The sequence below is a fragment of the Bos mutus genome, chromosome 28, assembly GCF_027580195.1.
Source record: "Bos mutus isolate GX-2022 chromosome 28, NWIPB_WYAK_1.1, whole genome shotgun sequence".
Taxonomy (NCBI): Eukaryota; Metazoa; Chordata; class Mammalia; order Artiodactyla; family Bovidae; genus Bos; species Bos mutus.
In genome coordinates this window covers 44,120,891-44,140,153 of record NC_091644.1, presented here as the reverse complement: position 1 = coordinate 44,140,153, position 19,263 = coordinate 44,120,891, and the positions used below count along the sequence as shown (strand labels likewise).

Below are 19,263 nucleotides of genomic sequence, written 5' to 3'. Positions count from 1 at the left end.
ATCCAGCTGCTCTTAGGTAGTGAAGCCAGCCAAAGGCCGTTCATCTCCATGTGCAGCCCCCTCCTTCTGCTCTGCCCACTGGTGTCAGAGTGCCCCCCACCCCGGTGCCCACCCCAGCGAGCAGGCCCTGCCCTGCAGTGTGTGCTGAAAGTGATCCTTGGGGTTAAAATAAGAATTCTGAGCAACAGGAACGTGAACAGACCACTGAATGATGACAGTGACAGCCCGGGGCAACTACGCAGAACCCAGGGGATGCCAGAGCGGGGACCAGGGCCCACGCCCTCAGTTTGCCCACTTGTAAATGGAGCTGCTGGTTTGGGTGATGGTTATATTTTCTGAGTCACCCAGAACCTCAAAATGTAAAAATCCTGGTGGGTGGATGGAGCCGACTGCAGGAAGGTGCGGCCTCTCATAGACGTTCAGGACGTCCAGGGCTTGGTGGGGGCAGGGAGCTGCCGGCCTCCCTGGTGGCGTGGGAAGCTCCCTGTACTGAATTGTCCTCATGAAACTACATGAAGCTCCTCCTCTGTAAAGTGTTCCTGGGAAGGGTACCTCCTTAGAAAGGAAGGAGTCTGCACATTCCACCTTGGACGTTTCATGGCACTATGCCCTCTGCTCTAATTAATTCCAAATCACACAGAGAGGCCATGGCTTGACAATGAAAATAATAACAACAGTAAGAGTAGGAATGACCCTTGGTTCCTGAGTGCATCCTGGTAAGTCGTGACTCCTTTAATCCTCAATGAGGTAGGTAACCTTAGGCACACAGAGGAGGCATCTCATTCATGGTCACACAGCTAACACACAGCTAACAAGTGGCAGATGCACACCCACGCTGCTGGTGCCAGAAGGGCACTGTCAACCGTGGTGGTCATGGGAGGATGAGAAACATCTCATGTAGAAGCGCCCACAACAGCTTCTGACACTGGTGCATGTTTGGGAAAGGGAAGAGAGATGCTCTTAGGTCTCCCCACATCCTCCTGGATATTTTGCCATTTCATTGTGGGCTTCTTTGTCTATATTTTTTCAAAACAGACAAACAGGATGGGAAAGCTCAGATGAAAACTCAAAGCCTGACCATCGGTCTTTCTCACATGTAAGTGGTTGGGAGGAGGGAGAGTTTTCTCCTTGGTGCATCTATAGCACCCAGGGTAGAGATGTCAGCCTCGCTTAAATGTCAAACCTGAGTTTGGGAGCAGCTCACAGCTGATTGGAAGATGAGAGTATGGGGTGGGAGAGCTTCCGCACCTCTTCCTTCGTTGGTATAACCCCCTTCCGCTGGGGCTCTTGCTTGCGTTTTGCCAACATCTGCTCAGGCTGCCTTTTCTTCCCCAAGTCTTGACAAACAACACCCTTGGTTACAAAGAGGAATATTTATAACCAAAGGAAAACATAAGCAAGTATTCGACTACCATGTTAGCAGTAGGGGAGGTTTCTTATATTTTTTCCAGCCTCATTAAAAATTTACCCCCTCCCCCACAACCCCCAAGGTCTGGACTGCATTCAGTTTCCGTAAGCTGGGTGTTTTGGCTTATCTGCTCTCTTATTCTTTCTTAGAAACTTGAATCAGGGGAAGTGAAATCCCAAAGAGAAAGGGGCTGGCAGCCTTTGGAAACCTGAAGGGCTCTTACCCCAGTGCCCTCTGCCCTTGCTGCCCTGTGGGGGTGTTGTAAGGCAGCTAGCCATGGCATGGGAGCTGCAGGCTCTAGAAAGGGGGCCTGGGCCTCAACCTCACTCCTACTCATGTGGCCTCCTGTCAAAGAAGTAGATGTTGGTGCTTCAGGCAGATAGGCTGTGATGCACAGAATATCATTGTAGAAAGGATTCTAGGAAACCCCCTAATCACACTGTAGTTCTGCAAATGAAGCCAACCCTTTGCCTTGAAAGAAAGGTTGGAAGGACATCAGGACCTCAAGTGCCCATTCTTTAAAATATCCTTTGCTGTTCTTTTTCCAATTTTAAAGGCCATATATTTAATTACACCCACCAGTTCTAGAAATCACATTCAGAAAAGTATTAAAAATGGAGATCACTTATAATGGTGGCCCTGCATCTGGCCACCTGGACCCGCAGCAAGCATTGCTCATGGGTTGGCAGCACCCTTTACCAAGAAAGAAATCTAAAGAACTCAGTGGCTCCAAAACTGCTGTGTGAACATGGTCAGGGCATCGTCTCACCGGGGGTGGTGGGGGAGGGTGTGACATGACAGAGGTGTGCTGAGCTGAGAGCTCTTCTGGGCTCCTTATTAGATGTACAGCTGCTGTGCACCCTGAGCCCTTCTTCCTGGAAGCCCTGCTCACTTGTTAGGAGATGCTGAGATGATAGAGGTCCCCACCTTGGCTGGGGTGGCTGCCCTGCAGTGGGACCTTTTACTGCCTCCCACCCCACCATCAGCATCCTCATCCTCAGGCCCCAGGAGCTGGTGCCCAGCCTTGATTGGCACGTGGGGCCTGGCAGCAGCATGCCTTTGTGACAGGGCAGCACCATGGGGTCATGAGGCCACTTGGGCTCATTCTTGGGCTATGACTGAACAACTGGACCTGGTAGCTCAGATGGTAAGGCATCTGCCTACAATGTGGGAGACCCGGGTTCGATCCCTGGGTCAGGAAGATCCCCTGGAGAAGGAAATGGCACCCCACTCCAGTACTCTTGCCTGGAAAATCCCATGGACCGAGGAGCCTGGTAGGCTACAGTCCATGGTGTCGCAAAGAGTTGGACATGACTGAGCAACTTCTCTTCACGATACTACTCCTTCCTTACCCATAAAACTTCCTTAGAAATGTGGTGGTGACACACACGAGTCCCTGGTGCCACTGCAGGCACATCACCAGCTCTAAATTAAGGTTAGTGTCCCCTCCCTATACCGGACACCTCAAACTTAGGTACACTGTGGAATTAGCAAATCGCTCTGGGTTTCTTTTCTCAAGTTCTGTGACGCATAGGCTAGGTGGTGGCACCTTTGACCTCAGGGAGTAAGTATTTTCTTAACTATCCCTGAATCCTTTAGAATTCAGGCCCTAGATAGCTATCTTTCCAGTGGCCAGAGACTGAGTAGGTGACAGCCGCTGGGCAAAGGGGCCAATGATGCCTGGCAGTTGGGTTTCTAGAGTGGATCTCATCTGGGTACTTCATGCTACCAATGACTGCATTTTCTTTAGAACTGATCCTGAAACTGCACGATTTAAAACTGAGGAAAAAATAACATTGCCACAAGATGGCCGACAAGAATAGCATTCGTGTTAGAAAGCAAACCGCAGTTTAAAGCAGCAGACATCTGAGCTCGTGCTGTGGGGTCAGCGGGGCAGTGGTGCTGGAAAGTGGGTTTGCTTAGGGGATGGTGGAACTCCTGTGAGGTGGGTGGGCTCAGGCCCAGGTTAGGGTCTGCAGATGCCCAGCCCCATCTGGACCCAAAGGGAAGGGAGGCCCTGGAGACCCAGCGGCCAGCCTTCATGAAGGTCACCCCTGCAGCACAACTGGGGTTCCACCAACATGGCTGTCATGGGGGCAACTTCGGGCATGTGCACATGCTCTCTTAGCTTTGCTGCGTATGGAGGCCACCTCCTTCTCACACACAGAAACATCAGGCTCATGTGTCTTTGTAAAGTGGAATAAACATGATTTATTTCTATTTACTGATAAATGTTCCCCTGGGCAGCTTTTGTGTAGCTGAGCTCTTAACTGTGGCTTGAGAGGCTGCTAGGAAGCTTAAGGCCAGAGTCATCCCTGGTCACTCACTGTGACAGGGACCTTCTCTGGTCCTTATTCCCTCACAGGAAAGTGAGATGGGTGTGCTGTCTGTCCTGGAGATGGGGTAAACAGCGGGAAGGGGTGACCAGTGAGTTGGGGTCAGCCTCTGCCCGAGGTGCCCTGGTGCCCTCGTCGGCCCTCCTGTGTCTGCACCATAGGACCTGGCCCATGCCCATCCAGCCTCTACACCAAGAAGCAGGAGCCCTGGCTGTGCTCCTCACTTCCTCCCCAGGCTTTCTCTTTCTTCCCACCACCTTGGTGTATGATTGCCCATCCCAGCTCCCCTTTCCTTACCTCTTCCTCCCATCAGTGTGGACGGGTGTGCAGGGAACTGGATGGGCCTCATCAGCATTCAGGACTAGGCGACTCCTTGGGCCTTTTTGTGTCCTAAGCCAGCTGTGCTGAGACCAGCCCCTGCCATCTGTCTGTCTGGTGCGACAGGGTAGTAGAAACTATACCCCTGTGCTCTTGCTGCTCCCTACACTGCAGCACCCCGCCCTGTCCCCAGAGCACACGGACACTCAACAGTAAATCCGGAGCGGCTGCTGGTGGGAAAGGAAGAAGACTGTGTGGGGTCGCAGACCTGGGCCGTGTGGCCTTAGGTGACCAGCAAGTCTCTAAAGGAGGTAATGGACTGCACCAGAGATTCTAAGCCAGGAGAGCGGGGGGTGGGGGAGCAGGGTTTGTGCCTGAGAGAACCAGGGTGGGGGCTATCACCCATGTCCTGACACGGGGAGGGAATCCAGCACCACCCACCGCCCCATCATTACATGCAAGGACCAGGCGGAGCCTGCTGCCTGCTGGGGAGGGAGCAGTCAGAGGAGTGCAGACCAGCAGTCCCCACCCGCCCCTGCCCACAGGCCCAGTGTCATTTCCATCGCTGAGGTAATGACTGTCATGTCCACACACACACCCTTGATATTGCTGCTCAGGTCGGGCTGGGCCTTGGAGCAGAAGTCCAGATCTGACCTTCCGAACCACCATCTGGGGGCAGGCTGCCGTGTGACGTTTACAAAATATGTGTATCCTGTAACCGTGTTTGATCTCATCTGAAGGTAAGCACAAAGGCCCACGTCTAGGATCCTGAGAAAGTGCAGTCTGGGCAGTGCGGGTCACCCACCTCTTCAGACATATATGCATACACGTGCTCACACACACACACACACACAGGTGCCTGAAAGGGGTCCTAGCTCCAAGACCTGCCCCTTTGTCTTCTGTCTCCCTCGTCAGGTGGTGTTCTGTTGATCAGTCACGTCTGACTCTTTGTGACCCCATGGACTGCAGCACGCCAGGCTTCCCTGTCTTTCACCACCTCCCAGTTTGTTCAAACTCATGTCCATTGAGTCAGTGATGCCATCCAACCATCTCATCCTCTGTCGTCCCCTTCTCCTCCTGTCTTCAATCTTTCCCAGCATCGGGGTCTTTACCAGTGAGTCAGCTCTTCACATCAGGTGGCCAAGTATTGGAGTGTCAGCTTCAGCATCAGTCCTTCCAATGAATATTCAGGGTTGATTTCCTTTAGGATGGACTGGTTTGATCTCCTTGCTGGGTACCCTAACCCTAACCCAGGATGCTTTTGACCTTCTCTGCTTACTGCCCTCAAATCCTTAAGATCCACTTCCATTTTCATTCTCTCATTCATGGTGTCTGCTAGGCACCTCCTGTGAGCAGTGTTCTAGATGGTAAAGGTGCAACAGGGAACAGACAGAGATCCCAGCCTGCAGACTCCATGTACACTCCTGTTAACTTCTCCCCCTAGAGTCACTGTAAGTGGCAAAATCATCCTAACTTCCCTGACAATGTCCTAACAGCATCGATGATTTCCTCTGTGTACATCAGCAGCCAGACCTCTGGCTACGCTCCTTCAGGCCCCCACCACCTGCACAGCTTTCATGGAAGGGCCATTTCACCTGAGCAGCACACTCAGTTCTAAGAATTTCGTTCAGCCAAAAGAAGACCTGCCAAACCCACGTTATCTGTCAGTGGTCAGCTTTCAGTTTTCTCTCCTTCCTCCTGCCTCAGCCCCGCCTCAAAGCCATCTTCATAGTCAGAACTTCATCGCGTACGTGGAGGGTCATGAGCAACCACACATCTAGAGCAACCTGCCATCTAGGGAGTCTTAGTTCCATGTGTGGGGGCGGAGGGGCAGGGCGCTGCTTCTTCCCCAGACTGGGTGAGCTTGAGCGGGTTCTTCCTCTAAGCCCAAGCTCCTGCAGCTGTGAAACGGGCGTTCCAGCACCTCCTTCGTTGGCTGTTGCAGGGTCAGTGTGGCCAGTTGCACATTAGTTGTGGTGCCTGATGCCAAGGAGACCCTCCAGCAGCACGTCAGGGTTTTCTGCATTGTCAAGGGCACACTTGAAGCCTGGGATGGTGACATTCTTTTCATTGCTTCTCCCCCAGCACCTGATGGCACGGTCCCTTCCTGTCTCCTTTGATGGAGGAGGGACTGGAATGCTCCGGGGCCGGGGGTACCATGCTAGCTGGAACTGGCCAGGGCTGGTGGCAAGTTGGGGACCTCAGTGGGCTCAGCTGAGGCCTCATGAACAGGAGGAGGTAAGTCTGGGGAAGGAGCCTGAGGAGGAAACAGTGTCCCAGGTGGGTGGATATCGGGCCCAAACCTGGTGTAACTGGAGATGAAGAGCTGCAGTGGGTGTGGTGGTGGCAGGGGCAGCTGGGGAGTGATGGAGGAAGTTGACACAGCCTCTGGGGGCCCATCCTCACCAGCCGTCCTACATGAACTGGGACTGGAGGTGATGGGCCCTGGATGGCTCCTCCCCACCAGGTCCTCTCCAAGTGGGGAAAAACACTTCTGTCCTTTCTGTACCCAAGCATAGCCTTAAAAATATAGCCTCCTGTGAAAAATAGACACAGCGTCTAAATGAAATACAAAATGTGGTCACCAAAGCTGCTGTTCTGTGACAGCCGTCCAGTAAATGAACTCCGGGGAGAGGGACAGGAGCCAGGATGCAGGGTTCTGGGATGCTGTCCGCAGGTAATGATGCACGATTTCTGGGTGTCAGGTGTGTGAGAGGCACCTGAGGCTCTTGACATATGTTGCCCCACTTCATCTTCACCCCGAATGTGAATTTCATACTACTGTTATCTTTCCTTTGCCAACACAGAGACTGCAGCTCAAAGAGTGCTGTAGACTGAACGCTTGTGCCCCCAAATTCATGTGCTGAAACCTAATCCCTGCCCTGTGATGCTGTGAGGAAGTGGGACTTTGGAATGTGCTTAGGCCCAGGGGTCTCAGCTGGGAGACACACCCTCTGTGAACCAGGAGGTGGCCCTCGCCAGACACTGAATCTGCCTGCACATGATCTGATGATCCACTCTTCTGGATTCCAGGACTGTGAGAAGTAACATTTTGTTGTCTGGGCCACCCAGCCAGTGGTATTCTGTTCTAGAAGCCCAAACAGACCAAGACAAAGAGGTTAAGGAATGGGCCCAAGGTCATTCGCCTGGCGAGTCATGGAGCTGGGACTAGTCCAGGGCCTCAGCTTTGCTAGACGGCAGCTATTTCAGAATTATGATATGAGACTCACTAATACGATTATTTATATTCCTCAAAATTACTTACACCATTGTCTTATTGTTGCATTAGTCTTGGAAGGGAGATGAGGCAAGTTCCCAATGAAAAACTGCATGCCAGAGAAACAGCAGTTTCCCAGAGGTTCAGGTAGACACAGAATCCAGAGCAGGACAGCTCCCCACCCCAGCCCTAGCTGTACACAAGCCCATCCTTAAGACACACCTCCCTCCTAAGCTCGAAGGAGAAGGGAAAGCTGTGGGTTTGGTGGAAGAAGATCTCAGTGGGATGAGCCTGGTCCAGGCCTGGGGGTTGAGAGTGAGCCTGGTATGGAGGGGAAGAGTGGGCCTGGTTGAGGGTGGGGAAGGGAGCCAGGGCCACGCTTTCTCAGTAGTGTCTATGGCAGGACTCACAGACACAGGAACTGTCACAGAATAGCCTTGTTATCTCCTGGCCTTTGGGTTACTGCCAGTAAGGGACTGTAGTCACAGTGACATCTGTGATTCATCTGACTGACATCTGAGTCTGCTGTGTGGCAACACTGTGCCAGGCACACAGTTTACAACCTTTCCTGACTTGTTATTACCTTACTACTTATGTCGAGAACCAGATCTGGTCAGAGGAGTCAGAGTTCCTTGTTCTGCCTGTACAAATACGTCTGACCTGATCTCTTTTCACTGAGTCTGAAGAATGGTCTGTGCACATGAGCTTGACTGTAGAAAACCGCTGCTCCAGACAGAGGACACGGTGGGTCCTTGGACCTAGGGGAGCCTCAGGAGGGCATCTGGGGGAGGGGGGCTGCCATCCTTCCTCCCCCAGTGGCTGCCTCAGCTCAGTGCACTTGGAGGTGATCACAACACCTCTGCCCAGCAGTGAACACCCAGGAGATGCTTCAGAGCAGGTTGACTGCTCTGAAGTCAAGACACTGGTGTTGGCTATCACACGTAAATCTTGTTTTCTGTGGGATAGGCGATTTCTTACATGTGTGTATGTGCCTCATACAGTGAATGTTTCTGAAGGTAGCATGTCATCCCTTCTCTTTGTACCAGTGCTTTGTCACATGATTTCTGGTCAAGGTTATGGATTCAGTGTCTCTATTAGTCCACAAGTTAGCCTCTTTCTATAGGGACTGCACACTGCTATTCTATGACCTATTTCCTATGAGCATCACTGACTCAGGTGCCTGATTCCAAAACTGTTTTCTTTGTTGTCAACTTCTTGGCCAGTCACTGTGCCACATTAGCTCGAGGAAGCCTGCACACACATGCATACACATGCACTCACACAGGCATGCACAGAGTCTACTGTTGTGTGTCCCTGAAGGAACTCCTGCAGCTGATACATTACGTGACTGATGCTACACTTGGGGTTTTCCGGCGAGGTTTCTGAGGTTTTCTGATGGCTGTGGAGGATGGTTAGCATCGACAGTCCTCTTTTGGAAGGCACCATTTAGCGGGCAACAGCAGTGATCTGAGCTCATTTCATGCGTTGGTAAGCTTTGCAGATCAGACCTAAACAGAAGGGGGAGGCTTGCTGCCCACTAGCATGGAGCAGGTTATCCTCCCATCCCCAGCCACACATCCAGGGATGTTGGGAGCACAACCAGGACTCCCACCCAAGACCCCTACCCCTGCATGGAGACCCCTGAATCCAGCTGTGAATTGTGTTTGTTACCCGTCACTTAGCGGTGAACAAAAGTTCCCCAAGGCAGGAGGCTTTAGCACTCTCGAGTGGCCATCTGACTGCATTCTGCAGATGAAACTTGGACTTCAGGTGTTTGTCAAATAGCTGGCTTGCCCTGCATGTCAGCCACCAGGAGAAGGAAAGAAGAATGCCAGAGACAGGATGATTACTTCCGCTGAAGATGCAGACCAGTTGTAGCTGTAGCTGTCAGTGACAACACTAGGTCCGCCTGTTTTCTGTGTCACCTATTTATGGACTGTTCAGAGAAGGCAATGGCACCCCACTCCAGTACTCTTGCCTGGAAAATCCCATGGACAGAGGAGCCTGGTAGGCTGCAGTCCATGAGGTGGCTAAGAGTCGGACACGACTGAGCAACTTCACTTTCACCTTTCACTTTCATGCACTGGAGAAGGAAATGGCAACCCACTCCAGTGTTCTTGCCTGGAGAATCCCAGGGACGGGGGAGCCTCATGGGCTGCCGTCTATGGGGTCGCACAGAGTCGGACATGACTGAAGCGACTTAGCAGCAGCAGCAGGCCTCTAGGTTGTTTTTTTAATTCTTTTTATTTATTCAGTTCATTTCAGTCGCTCAGTAGTGTCCAACTCTTTACGACCCCATGGACTGCAGCACACTAGGCTTCCCTGTCCCATCACCAGTTCCCGGAGCTTGCTCAAACTCATGTCCATCAAGTTGTTGATGCCATCCAACCACCTCATCCTCTGTCTTCCCCTTATCCTCCTGCCTTCAATCTTTCCCAGGATCAGGGTCTTTTCCAATGAGTCAGCCCTTTGCATCAGATGGCCAAAGTATTGGAGCTTCAGCTTCAGCATCAGTTCTTCCAATGAATATTCAGGACTGATTTCCTTTAGGATGGACTGGTTTGATTTTCTTGCAGTCCAAGGGACTCTTAAGAGTCTCCTCCAACACCACAATTCAAAAGCATCAGTTCTTTGGTGCTCAGCTTTCTTTCTGGTCCAACTCTCACATCCATACATGACTACTGAAAAAATCATAGCTTTGACTATATACACCTTTGTCAGCAAAATAATGGCTCTGCTTTATAATATGCTGTCTAGGTTTGTCATAGCTTTCCTTCCAAAGAGCAAGCGTCTTTTAATTTCATGGCTACAGTCACCATCTGCAGTGATTTTGGAGCCCAAGAAAATAAAGTCTGTCACTGTTTCCATTGTTTCCCTATCTATTTGCCATGAAGTGATGGGACCAGATGCCATGATCTTTTTTGAACGTTGAGTTTTAAGCCACCTTTTTCACTCTCCTCTTTCACTTTCATGAAGAGGCTCTTTAGTTCTTCTTCACTTTCTGCCATAAGGGTGGTGTCATCTGCATATCTGAGGTTATTGATACTTCTCCCGGCAATCTTGATTCCAGCTTGTGCTTCCTCCAGCCCAGTATTTCAGATGATGTACTCTGCATATAAGTTAAATAAGCAGGGTGACAATATACAGCCTTGACATATTCCTTTCCCGATTTGGAACCAGTCCATTGTTCCATGTCCGGTTCTAAATGTTGCTTCTTGACCTGCATACAGATTTCTCCAGAGGCAGGTCAGGTGGTCTAGTATTCCCATCTCCTTAAGAATTTTCCACAGTTTATTGTGATCCACACAGTCAAAGGCTTTGGCATAGTCAATGAAGTGGAAATAGATGTTTTTCTGGAACTCTCTTGCTTTTTTGATGATCCAGCGGATGTTGACAATTTGATTTCTGGTTTGTCTGCCTTTTCTAAATCCAGCTTGAACATCTGGAAATTCCCGGTTCACATACTGTTGAAGCCTGGCTTGGAGAATTTTGATCATTACTTTACTAGCGTATGAGATGAGTGCAAATGTGCAGTAGTTTGAACGTCCTTTGGCATTGCCTGCCTTTTTAGATTGGAATGAAGAGTGACCTTTTCCAATCCTGTGGCCACTGCAGAGTTTTCCAACTTTGCTGGAATATTGATTGCAGCTCTTTTACAGCATCATCTTTTAGGATTTGAAATAGCTCAACTGGAATTCTATCACCTCCACTAGCTTTGTAGTGATGGTTCCTAAGGCCTACTTGACTTTGCACTCCAGGATGTCTGACTCTAGGTTAGTGATTATCTAACATCATGGTTATCTGGGTCATAAAGATCTTTTTTGTATAGTTCTTCTGTGTTTTCTTGCCACCTCTTCTCAATATCTTCTGCTTCTGTTAGGTCCATACCATTTCTGTCCTTTATTGTGCTCATCTTTGCGTGAAATGTTCCCTTGGTATCTCTTAATTTTCTTGAAGAGATCTCTAGTCTTTCCCATTCTATTGTTTTCCTGTATTTCTTTGCATTGATCACTAAGGAAGGCTTTCTTATTTCTCCTTGCTATTCTTTGGAACTGCATTCAGATAGGTATATCTTTCCTTTTCTCCTCTACCTTTTGTTTCTCTTATCTCAGCTATCTGTAAGGCCTCCTCAGACAACCGTTTTACCTTTTTGCATTTCTCTTTTCTTGGAACACGAGAAAGAATCACACAGGTGATCACGGCCTCCTGTACAATGTTACAAGCCTCCGTCTATAGTTCTTTAGGTACTCTGTCCATCAGATCTGATCCCTTGAATCTATTTGTCACTTCAACCATATAATCGTAAGTGATTTGATTTAGGTCTTACCTGAATGGTCTAGTGGTTTTCTCTACTTTCTTCAACTGAAGTCTAAATTTGGCAACAAGGAGTTCATGATCTCAGCCACAGTCCGCTCCTGGTCTTGTTTTTGCTGACTGTGTAGAGCTTCTTCATCTTCAGCTCAAAGAATATAATCAGTCTGATTTCAGTATTGACCACCTGGTGATGTCCATGTGTAGAGTCTTCTCTTGTGTTGTCAGAAGAGGGTGTTTGCTATGACCGATGCATTTTCTTGGCAAAACTCTGTCAGCCTTTGCCCTGCTTCATTTTGTACTCCAGGCAAAACTTGCCTGTTTGGCAGTACCGGGCCTTGCTTGTGGCATATGGGATCTTAGTTCCCTGACCAGGGATGGGACCCAGGTCCCCTGCATTGGGCGCATGGAGTCTTAGCCACTGGACCACCAGAAGAGCCCCATGCCTTAAGCTTTGTTTCATGTCTCAGACAAGAGGGATACATTTGTGACAGTGCAGGACATTCCAGTTATATTTTTATGTCTGTTTGATTTGGCCTGGAGAGAAGTTATTTTCTTATTTTTAAATCATTAATGTAAAATATTGTGTTTCTCATATATGTTGCCACACTGCTGACTAGCTGTACCGAAAAGTGCCAGTGTGTGCAAAATGCGAATCTCATCTCACAATGAAAGCGTCAGTCTCTAAAAGGTTGTGCTTTCAAAAGCACACAAAGCCAGGCTTTTCTTCCAGATGGAGCGGAGATGGGGGTCAGTGCCACACGCGGGGTGCCCACTGGCCTTGGGTCTGCTTGGTGCAGTGGGTGGAGGGAGGGAGCAGCAGGAGCGGCTTCCTTGGCACTGGGACCTGTGTCTCAGTGGGCCTCAGGGCAGACTGGGCAAGACAGGCTATTGTCTGACTTCTCCTCACTCTAGGGTGGTTCTTCAGTTTAAGACACAGAGAGGTTGTCTGGCATGCCTAAGGTCACACAGCCAGCAGCTGTGACAGGGAGGGGGAAAAAAGACATCAGAAGATGCAGAAGGGCCAAGAGGAGTTCTCCAGCGGTTTCTTTCAGTTCAGGGAGAGAGTGAGGAAGTCAAACCCAACAAGACCCCAAGCCAACTCATCCGAGCTGGGCACCTGGTGGGTATCTGTCATGCACCCCCTCCCACATCATGCCCCTGACCAAGCGTCTCCCACCCAGGGCCCACCCAGGACACCCCACCTTGGTGTCCTCGAGGAGGTGTGGCCAGTGGTGTGCCAGCCCCATCCTGCCCTGCCCACCCATTCAGGTCTTCTCTTACACACAGGAGCTCCTGGCTGACCTGACCTGTCCACCAGGCACATCAGCACGGGGGTCCTGACACCAGACCCTGCCCAGGGGGCTCAGCACTGAAGTTTCTCCCTGGTGAGCGTGGCTCCTTCCTCCACCACTTACTTTCCATCCACCCTCAACAGGGATGTGTTGAACATACCATGTAGTGGGGATGCAAGGCGACATGACAGCCTTGACCTCTGAGGGCAGGACAGCAGAGCAGACAAAGCAAGGGTGAGTTTATGACAAAACACCCATAGGCTGATACACACAAGGAGGAAGACCCAGCGAGGGCTGAGACTGAGAAGCCCCATTGGGTGGGCAGGAAAGCCAACAGGAGGGGACGCATAATGAATCTGGAGGCCAAGGGGATGCGGGCCCTGCATTGGAAGGAGATGCCAGGACCCAGGCCTGGCACCAGCTCTGCTTGTGAGCTCTGTGCCTGCTCAGCAGGGAGAGTGGTCCAGGATGAGTCTGCAGGTAGGGCACACAGGGCCCCAGACCCTAAAGGCTTTGTAAGGAATGTGGTCTTCCTTTTAGTGCAGTGAGAAAGCATGAGGGTATTTTCATTAAGCAGGGGAGTATTGTGGTTCAGTTTGTGTTTTTAAAATAATTTCCCTGTTGCCATCAATTATTTGGGGAGGGGGCATGCCCTTGGGGGAGGCTGTTTTCATTGTTCAGGCCAGAGGCAGCAGCCACGTGCGTAGGGGAGCTGCAGGGGCTGGTTGGTTGCACAGTGTGGAGGTGGGGCAGGATGTGCTGTGGGGGAGATAAGGGGTGCAGGAGACCAGGGGTTCATGGTGGTTCAGGTTTCTGACTGAGATAACCGGGGGACTGGCAGGGAGGAGCAAAAGGGAGGAATAGTGGGAACCTGGGATTTCAGTCCAGGCACAATTTAAGGGATGAACCTTCGTTGCCTATCGTGTACAAATGAAAGTGAGAAGTGAATGTGGCTGCTGTTGGAAGGAGGCCTCCAACCCTGGGCTCAGGCCCCCCACAGCCTCACTCACCTGTAGTCCTTGGCTGTGCCCAGCACACCTGGAGGACACTGGGTGAGGAGCCAACAGAGGGGCATGCCTTGGCCACCCACCTGCTCTGCCAGATCCCTGCTGAACTGGTGACTTCAGGAGTAGCCCCAGACCTCACCCACTCCATGTGCAGCAAGGGACCCCCTCAAGTGTGGTCCACATGCTAACAGCGCTTCACTGGCCCAGCCCTGGGGCCAGCCCAGGCCCTGTGCCCCTTGACACCTCCAGCTGCTCGCCCTCCTGCACAGTCCACCAAATGTGAGCCGTTGGCTCTGGGCACAGGGCCTCTGCACAAGATGGTCTCTCTGCCTGAAAGACTCTGACATCCCCACCCCCAGCCCTCTAGGCTGATGCCTCTCCACCCATACAGCCTATCCCACATGGCCCCTTCAGGGAGCCTCCCAGACCTGTCCCCAGGATCTGGATTCAGGGTCGTCTTGTGGGCACAGCCTCCCACAGCCAGACATCACCTGGTCACTCTTCACTGCTTGCTTCCCTCACCACATCGAGAACTTCTGGGGACCGAATACTGCTCTTACTCCATTCTATTGCTGAGGGGACCATGACACCCTAGTGTGATATTCCCTGCCACCCTTGAGTGACATTCTCCTTTACAAATGGGGCATCTGCTTTTCTAGTTGCTGCTGAGGTTGTTTTCCTTGCTGGGGGTGGACTGGGGTGTCTCTCTGGGGGTGGAGCTTTGCTGAGTGACTGTCAGTGCCCCTGGTCTGTGGGCCTCTGGGGTCCTGGGTCCCTGGAGGATGAGGAAACCAGGTTCGTGGCGGTGATGGGCCTTAAGGCATGGCATGGTGACACCATGGAGGGGGAGAGGACTGTGTCAGTATACTAGCTGGACACCAGGATTAACCTGGCAGGCAGTGCTCTTCGCCCCAACCCACAGCCTCCCTGCTCCCTCCCCCGTCTCCATGCTACTTTGACCTTTTTGCAAGGTGGAGTCTCCTTTCCCTCCAGAGTTGCTCCTGGCTGTGCTCTGGGACCCTTCTCGGCCCACTGCAGAGGCGGAGGGAGGTCCTGTGGTGTGAGGACTAAGCACCTGGCTTGAGTTGTGTGCTTGCTGTGTGCAGACAGCCACGTCCCCTTTGGATGAGAGGATGATGGGGTTTGTAACTACAGGCAGCAGCAGGCTACTGGGCTGGCCCTGGGCTCTGTGGGTCAAAGGTCACCACTGTAAGAACTTAGTGGTGGGTGACCTTGGGCTTGTCCTCACACTCCTGAGCTCCTGTTTCCTCACCTGCAGAATGGGCTGATGGGAGGACTGCACAGTTAATCCCTGGAAAAACTCTTGGTCAGTGACTCAAAAGTGAGGGAGTCTCACCTTGGCTGGGGATCTGCCCCTCTTCAGGGCTCTGTTAGTTGGTGGCAGGGACCCACTGTCCCTGCCCCCCTTCCCTCCCAGGGACTGCCCAGAGCAACACTTCACACGTGAAGAGCCACAACTACTGAAGAAGGCCGCAGAGGCTGCTCGTAAATCAAATCAGATAGTTCAGAGTGTGTCTGCTGCTTCCTCGTTTCTTCATTAAGCAGTTGGCCAGGCCTGGGTCTGTTGTGTGAATTCATTTTGAAATGGCCTGGGAGGCAAAATGACTTTAAACATAACTTTTGGAAAAGAAAATTTCATTCTGCTTACTCAGCATGATGTAGCAATTAAAATGCTGGTTTTCCTCCTTTTTGAGAGCTACCCCTGAATAATTTATGACTTCACCCACCAGCAGCTATAAGGTTCACTGAAATAAAATTATTTCAAGCAGAGTGGCTGTGGAGCAGAGGCCGTCTTCCCAGCCTCACTGTCCAGTCAGCCTGGGCCGATGCCTGTTGCACCAGGACTGTCTGGAGCCCTTCTAAGAAATGACTGGTGAAAGAAGATATGGTGGCCACTTTGCTCTCTGGGCCTCGGTTTCTTCTTCTGTAAAACGAGGACAACTAAAGCACTCTCTAGCCCTCAGCCCGCCATCTCTGGCTTCCTGTGGATACTGTCTCAGTAGCGGTTACCTAGTCATAGGTACCTCTATAGGGCCAGGCACTGTGTTGAGTGCTTTCCCTGCATCCTCCAGTCATCCTGCCCCACAGACAGCCCAGTGAGGCTGCTCTCACTGTGCCCATTTTACGAACAGGAGAGATGAAATCTGCCCAAGACTGTGCAGTCAGTGAGAAATAAATTTAGAATTTCACCTCCCAAATCTGCCCATCTGAACTTATTAGTAAGACCTAGGATGTCTCCTGTACATTGTCAGCCTTAATTTTGCTGTAGAAAAGTTGTTTTTCAGAGGCTGTCTAAATCAGTAGTAGAGAAAGGTTGGGGTGGGGCTGGGGTTAAAGTTCTGAAGAATTTGCACAGCTTTTATTATAAATCATTAGGGCTTCCCTGGTGGCTCAGACGGTAAACAATCTGTCTGCAATGTGGGAGACCTAGGTTTGATCCCTGGGTTGGGAAGATCCCCTGGAGAATCCCCATGGACAGGGAAGCCTGGATGGCTACAGTCCATGGGGTCACAAAGAGTCAGACACAACTGAGTGACCAAGCACAGCACAGCACATACAGATGCAACGGAAGCAACGCTTTCTCCTTTAAGTCTCTACATACTGTTAGCCTGGTTTACCTGGAGTTGAAAGTGATGTTTCTTAAGGATGTATGTATGTGTGTATGTATTTCTAAAGACTGTCCCAGCATTTGTAAAAACTATTTTTTATTGAATTGGTGAAATTAAATAAGCCCCTTCAGATTTATTTACTAATAAATTTAGAGTTACCAGGTAGAGAGTGCCTGATAAATTGCTCTCACCTGAATGGAATCTTTCAGGCCCCAAGTGGTAAAAAGCATTCCAAAGTCACCTTAATTTACAAGGAAATGAGAGCCAGAAAGACGTGCCGAGCTCTTTGTTCAGAATTCAGCGTGTCTTTGGGTCTCCACTGCCCTCCCCTGTGCGTCTTTCTCTTCTGGTCATGTTTCTGGGTTTGCCGGGTCTGTGAGGGTGGGATGGGGAGGCGTGTGCAGGATTCGGTGGGGACACGGGGCCCAGAGAGCAGCAGTGAGGTATCCTGTCTGGAGGGTGGGCAGGACGGCTTCCGGATGGGTATTTGGGTCCTCCCGGGAGGGCGTGGGGGTGGGGGCGGTGGCGCTTGGGCGGAGGCTCAGTGTGGGGACGCGGTGGCCGTAGCAGTAGCGCTTGGCCTGCCTGTCCAGGTCCCACCCGGAAGATGCCCCCCAGCGCCAGCGCCATGGACTTCTTCCAGCTCTTCGTCCCTGACAACGTCCTCAAGAACATGGTGGTGCAGACCAACCTGTACGCCAAGAAGTTCCAGGAGCGGTTCGGGAGCGACGGGGCCTGGGTGGACGTGACGCTGCCGGAGATGAAGGCGTTCCTGGGCTACGTCATCTCCACCAGCACCTCCCACTGCGAGTCGGTCCTCAGCATCTGGAGCGGCGGCTTCTACAGCAACCGCAGCCTTGCACTGGTCATGAGCCAGGCCCGCTTCGAGAAGATCCTCAAGTACTTCCACGTTGTGGCCTTCCGCTCCAGCCAGACCACACACGGCCTCTACAAGGTCCAGCCCTTCCTGGACTCGCTGCAGAGTGGCTTCGATTCGGCCTTCAGGCCTTCCCAAACCCAGGTGAGGCCGTGGGCCCCAGGCCGGGCCTCCCGGGGTGGCAGTGGGCAGGGAGGCAGTGGTGTCAGTCAGTGGCTTCCTCCATCCCGCCTGTACCCCGAGGTCACTTCCGGGGAATCCCTGCGTGGCCACAGCCCATCCCGTCCCCATCTGATTAGAGGAAGGTGATGGAAGAACAGCCCCAAACCACATTTAGCATTCTGCTCCAAGAGGGTTTCCCTCCTCTTTTCTCCTCGTCCTGCTTTTCCATTAATTATCCTTTCTTTCTCAGCTGTGGTTTGCACAGGGTAATGTTCATTTTCTTGTATTCTCTGAGTACCGTGCTCATCTGCTGGTTGTGAAGGAAAGTGAGCAGCCTTCTAGGGGTGCAGGGAAGGAGGCTGGGGTCCAGCGTTCTCAGGCCAGGGTAGTGGCCCAAGTGCTGGGTACCCGGGGTGCATGGAGAGTGAATGCCTTTGAGGGAGTTGCAGCCAGCTGTCAGCCGTGACCCTGACCGTCACAGCCCCTCGCCTTCCTCACTACCTAAACAGTGCTGTGTTTGCTCTCAGTTCCTGGCTCTTAGCCCTGGCCTCCAGTGGACTATGGCAGTCGCATTTGGCTGTGGTGACAAACTTCCAGAAGTCATCCTCAGAGTTGCTCTGCTGGTCTGGTAAACTGACAGGGTGACTCTTCCCAGAGATTGCTCTAACCAGATCATCAGGAGGTTCCTGGCCTAAGTGAGCCAAATTCCCTCTGACTTGTTTCATATGGAGAGAAAAATCTTACTTCTCTTTCATTTGTACATTTAAAGATCTACCTACCCACCCACTTTTCCTTAAGGGCCTTTGTAATGAGCCTCAAGTTCTTTTTGCAGTTCTCTTAGAGATACACTCCAAATTTCCTATCCTATCTTCACTGCACAGCTTTAAAGCATGGGGTTTCTGTGGGGAAGATAATGCCCTCTCTGCCTTTGCAGGCGTCCCAGCTCCAGGGCCCCCTGTGATTCCCGGTTTTCCAAATCCTTCCGCTATTTACAGGGCAGCAAATGCTGTTTGATCTTGGCCCTCACTTTCCTTCTTTACCAAGACGTGGGGTCTTAGGGGACACAACCTCTGCCTTACATAACAGGCTCTACAGGACCAATACAGGGCTGGGCATGGTTTTTTTGTTTGTTTGTTTCACTGAATATTTGCTTGGTTGAAAATGAGCCAAACCAGAGACACATTGGCTGAGATGCAAGGGGAAAAAACAATATTCTGACCATACTGGAGTCAAACATTAGAAGAGCTGCTGGAGAGGTCTGAGTGCTTGCTAAGCCTAAGTGTCTTTCGAGAGTTAACCAACCAGCTCCTTAGGTGATTGGTATTTAACAGCCTGAAGATGAGGCTGCCGAAGGCCCTTCCAGCCCCTAGACGAGCTGTACTGGTGATTATACGCATGTTTGTTGTGTGCCTGCCAGGTACCGACCCCACCCCGTGCTGTCTGATCCTTCTGGAGCAGCAGCATCAGACACTGAGACCTACATCCCAGGCGATCCCCACAGCCACCTGCGTGTGTGTCCCTGGGGTCTGCTTGGCCAGTGGGCACCTGCAGCACCCACTAGCAAATTCTGAGCTGTGTGGACTCACCCCCTCCCACCCCAGACAGGGGTGCTGTGATGGGGCAGTGCTGCCCCCCTGGGTCTTGCCCTCCTGTGCCCGCAGACGGCTGTGAGCAGAGACCCTGAAGAGGTGGTCACTTTATT

At 51.5% G+C, this 19,263-nt stretch overlaps 1 protein-coding gene across 1 annotated transcript in view; it reads left to right on the top strand.

Annotated features, from left to right (window-relative positions):
* The window catches only part of PGBD5 (piggyBac transposable element derived 5), a 97,959-nt gene that overhangs the window by 39,333 nt on the left and 39,363 nt on the right, over positions 1 to 19,263 (top strand). The window contains exon 2 of the mRNA XM_070364638.1: positions 17,116 to 17,543. Within this exon, the coding sequence (XP_070220739.1) occupies positions 17,116 to 17,543 (428 nt within the window). The remainder of the gene's footprint in view (positions 1 to 17,115; positions 17,544 to 19,263) is intronic.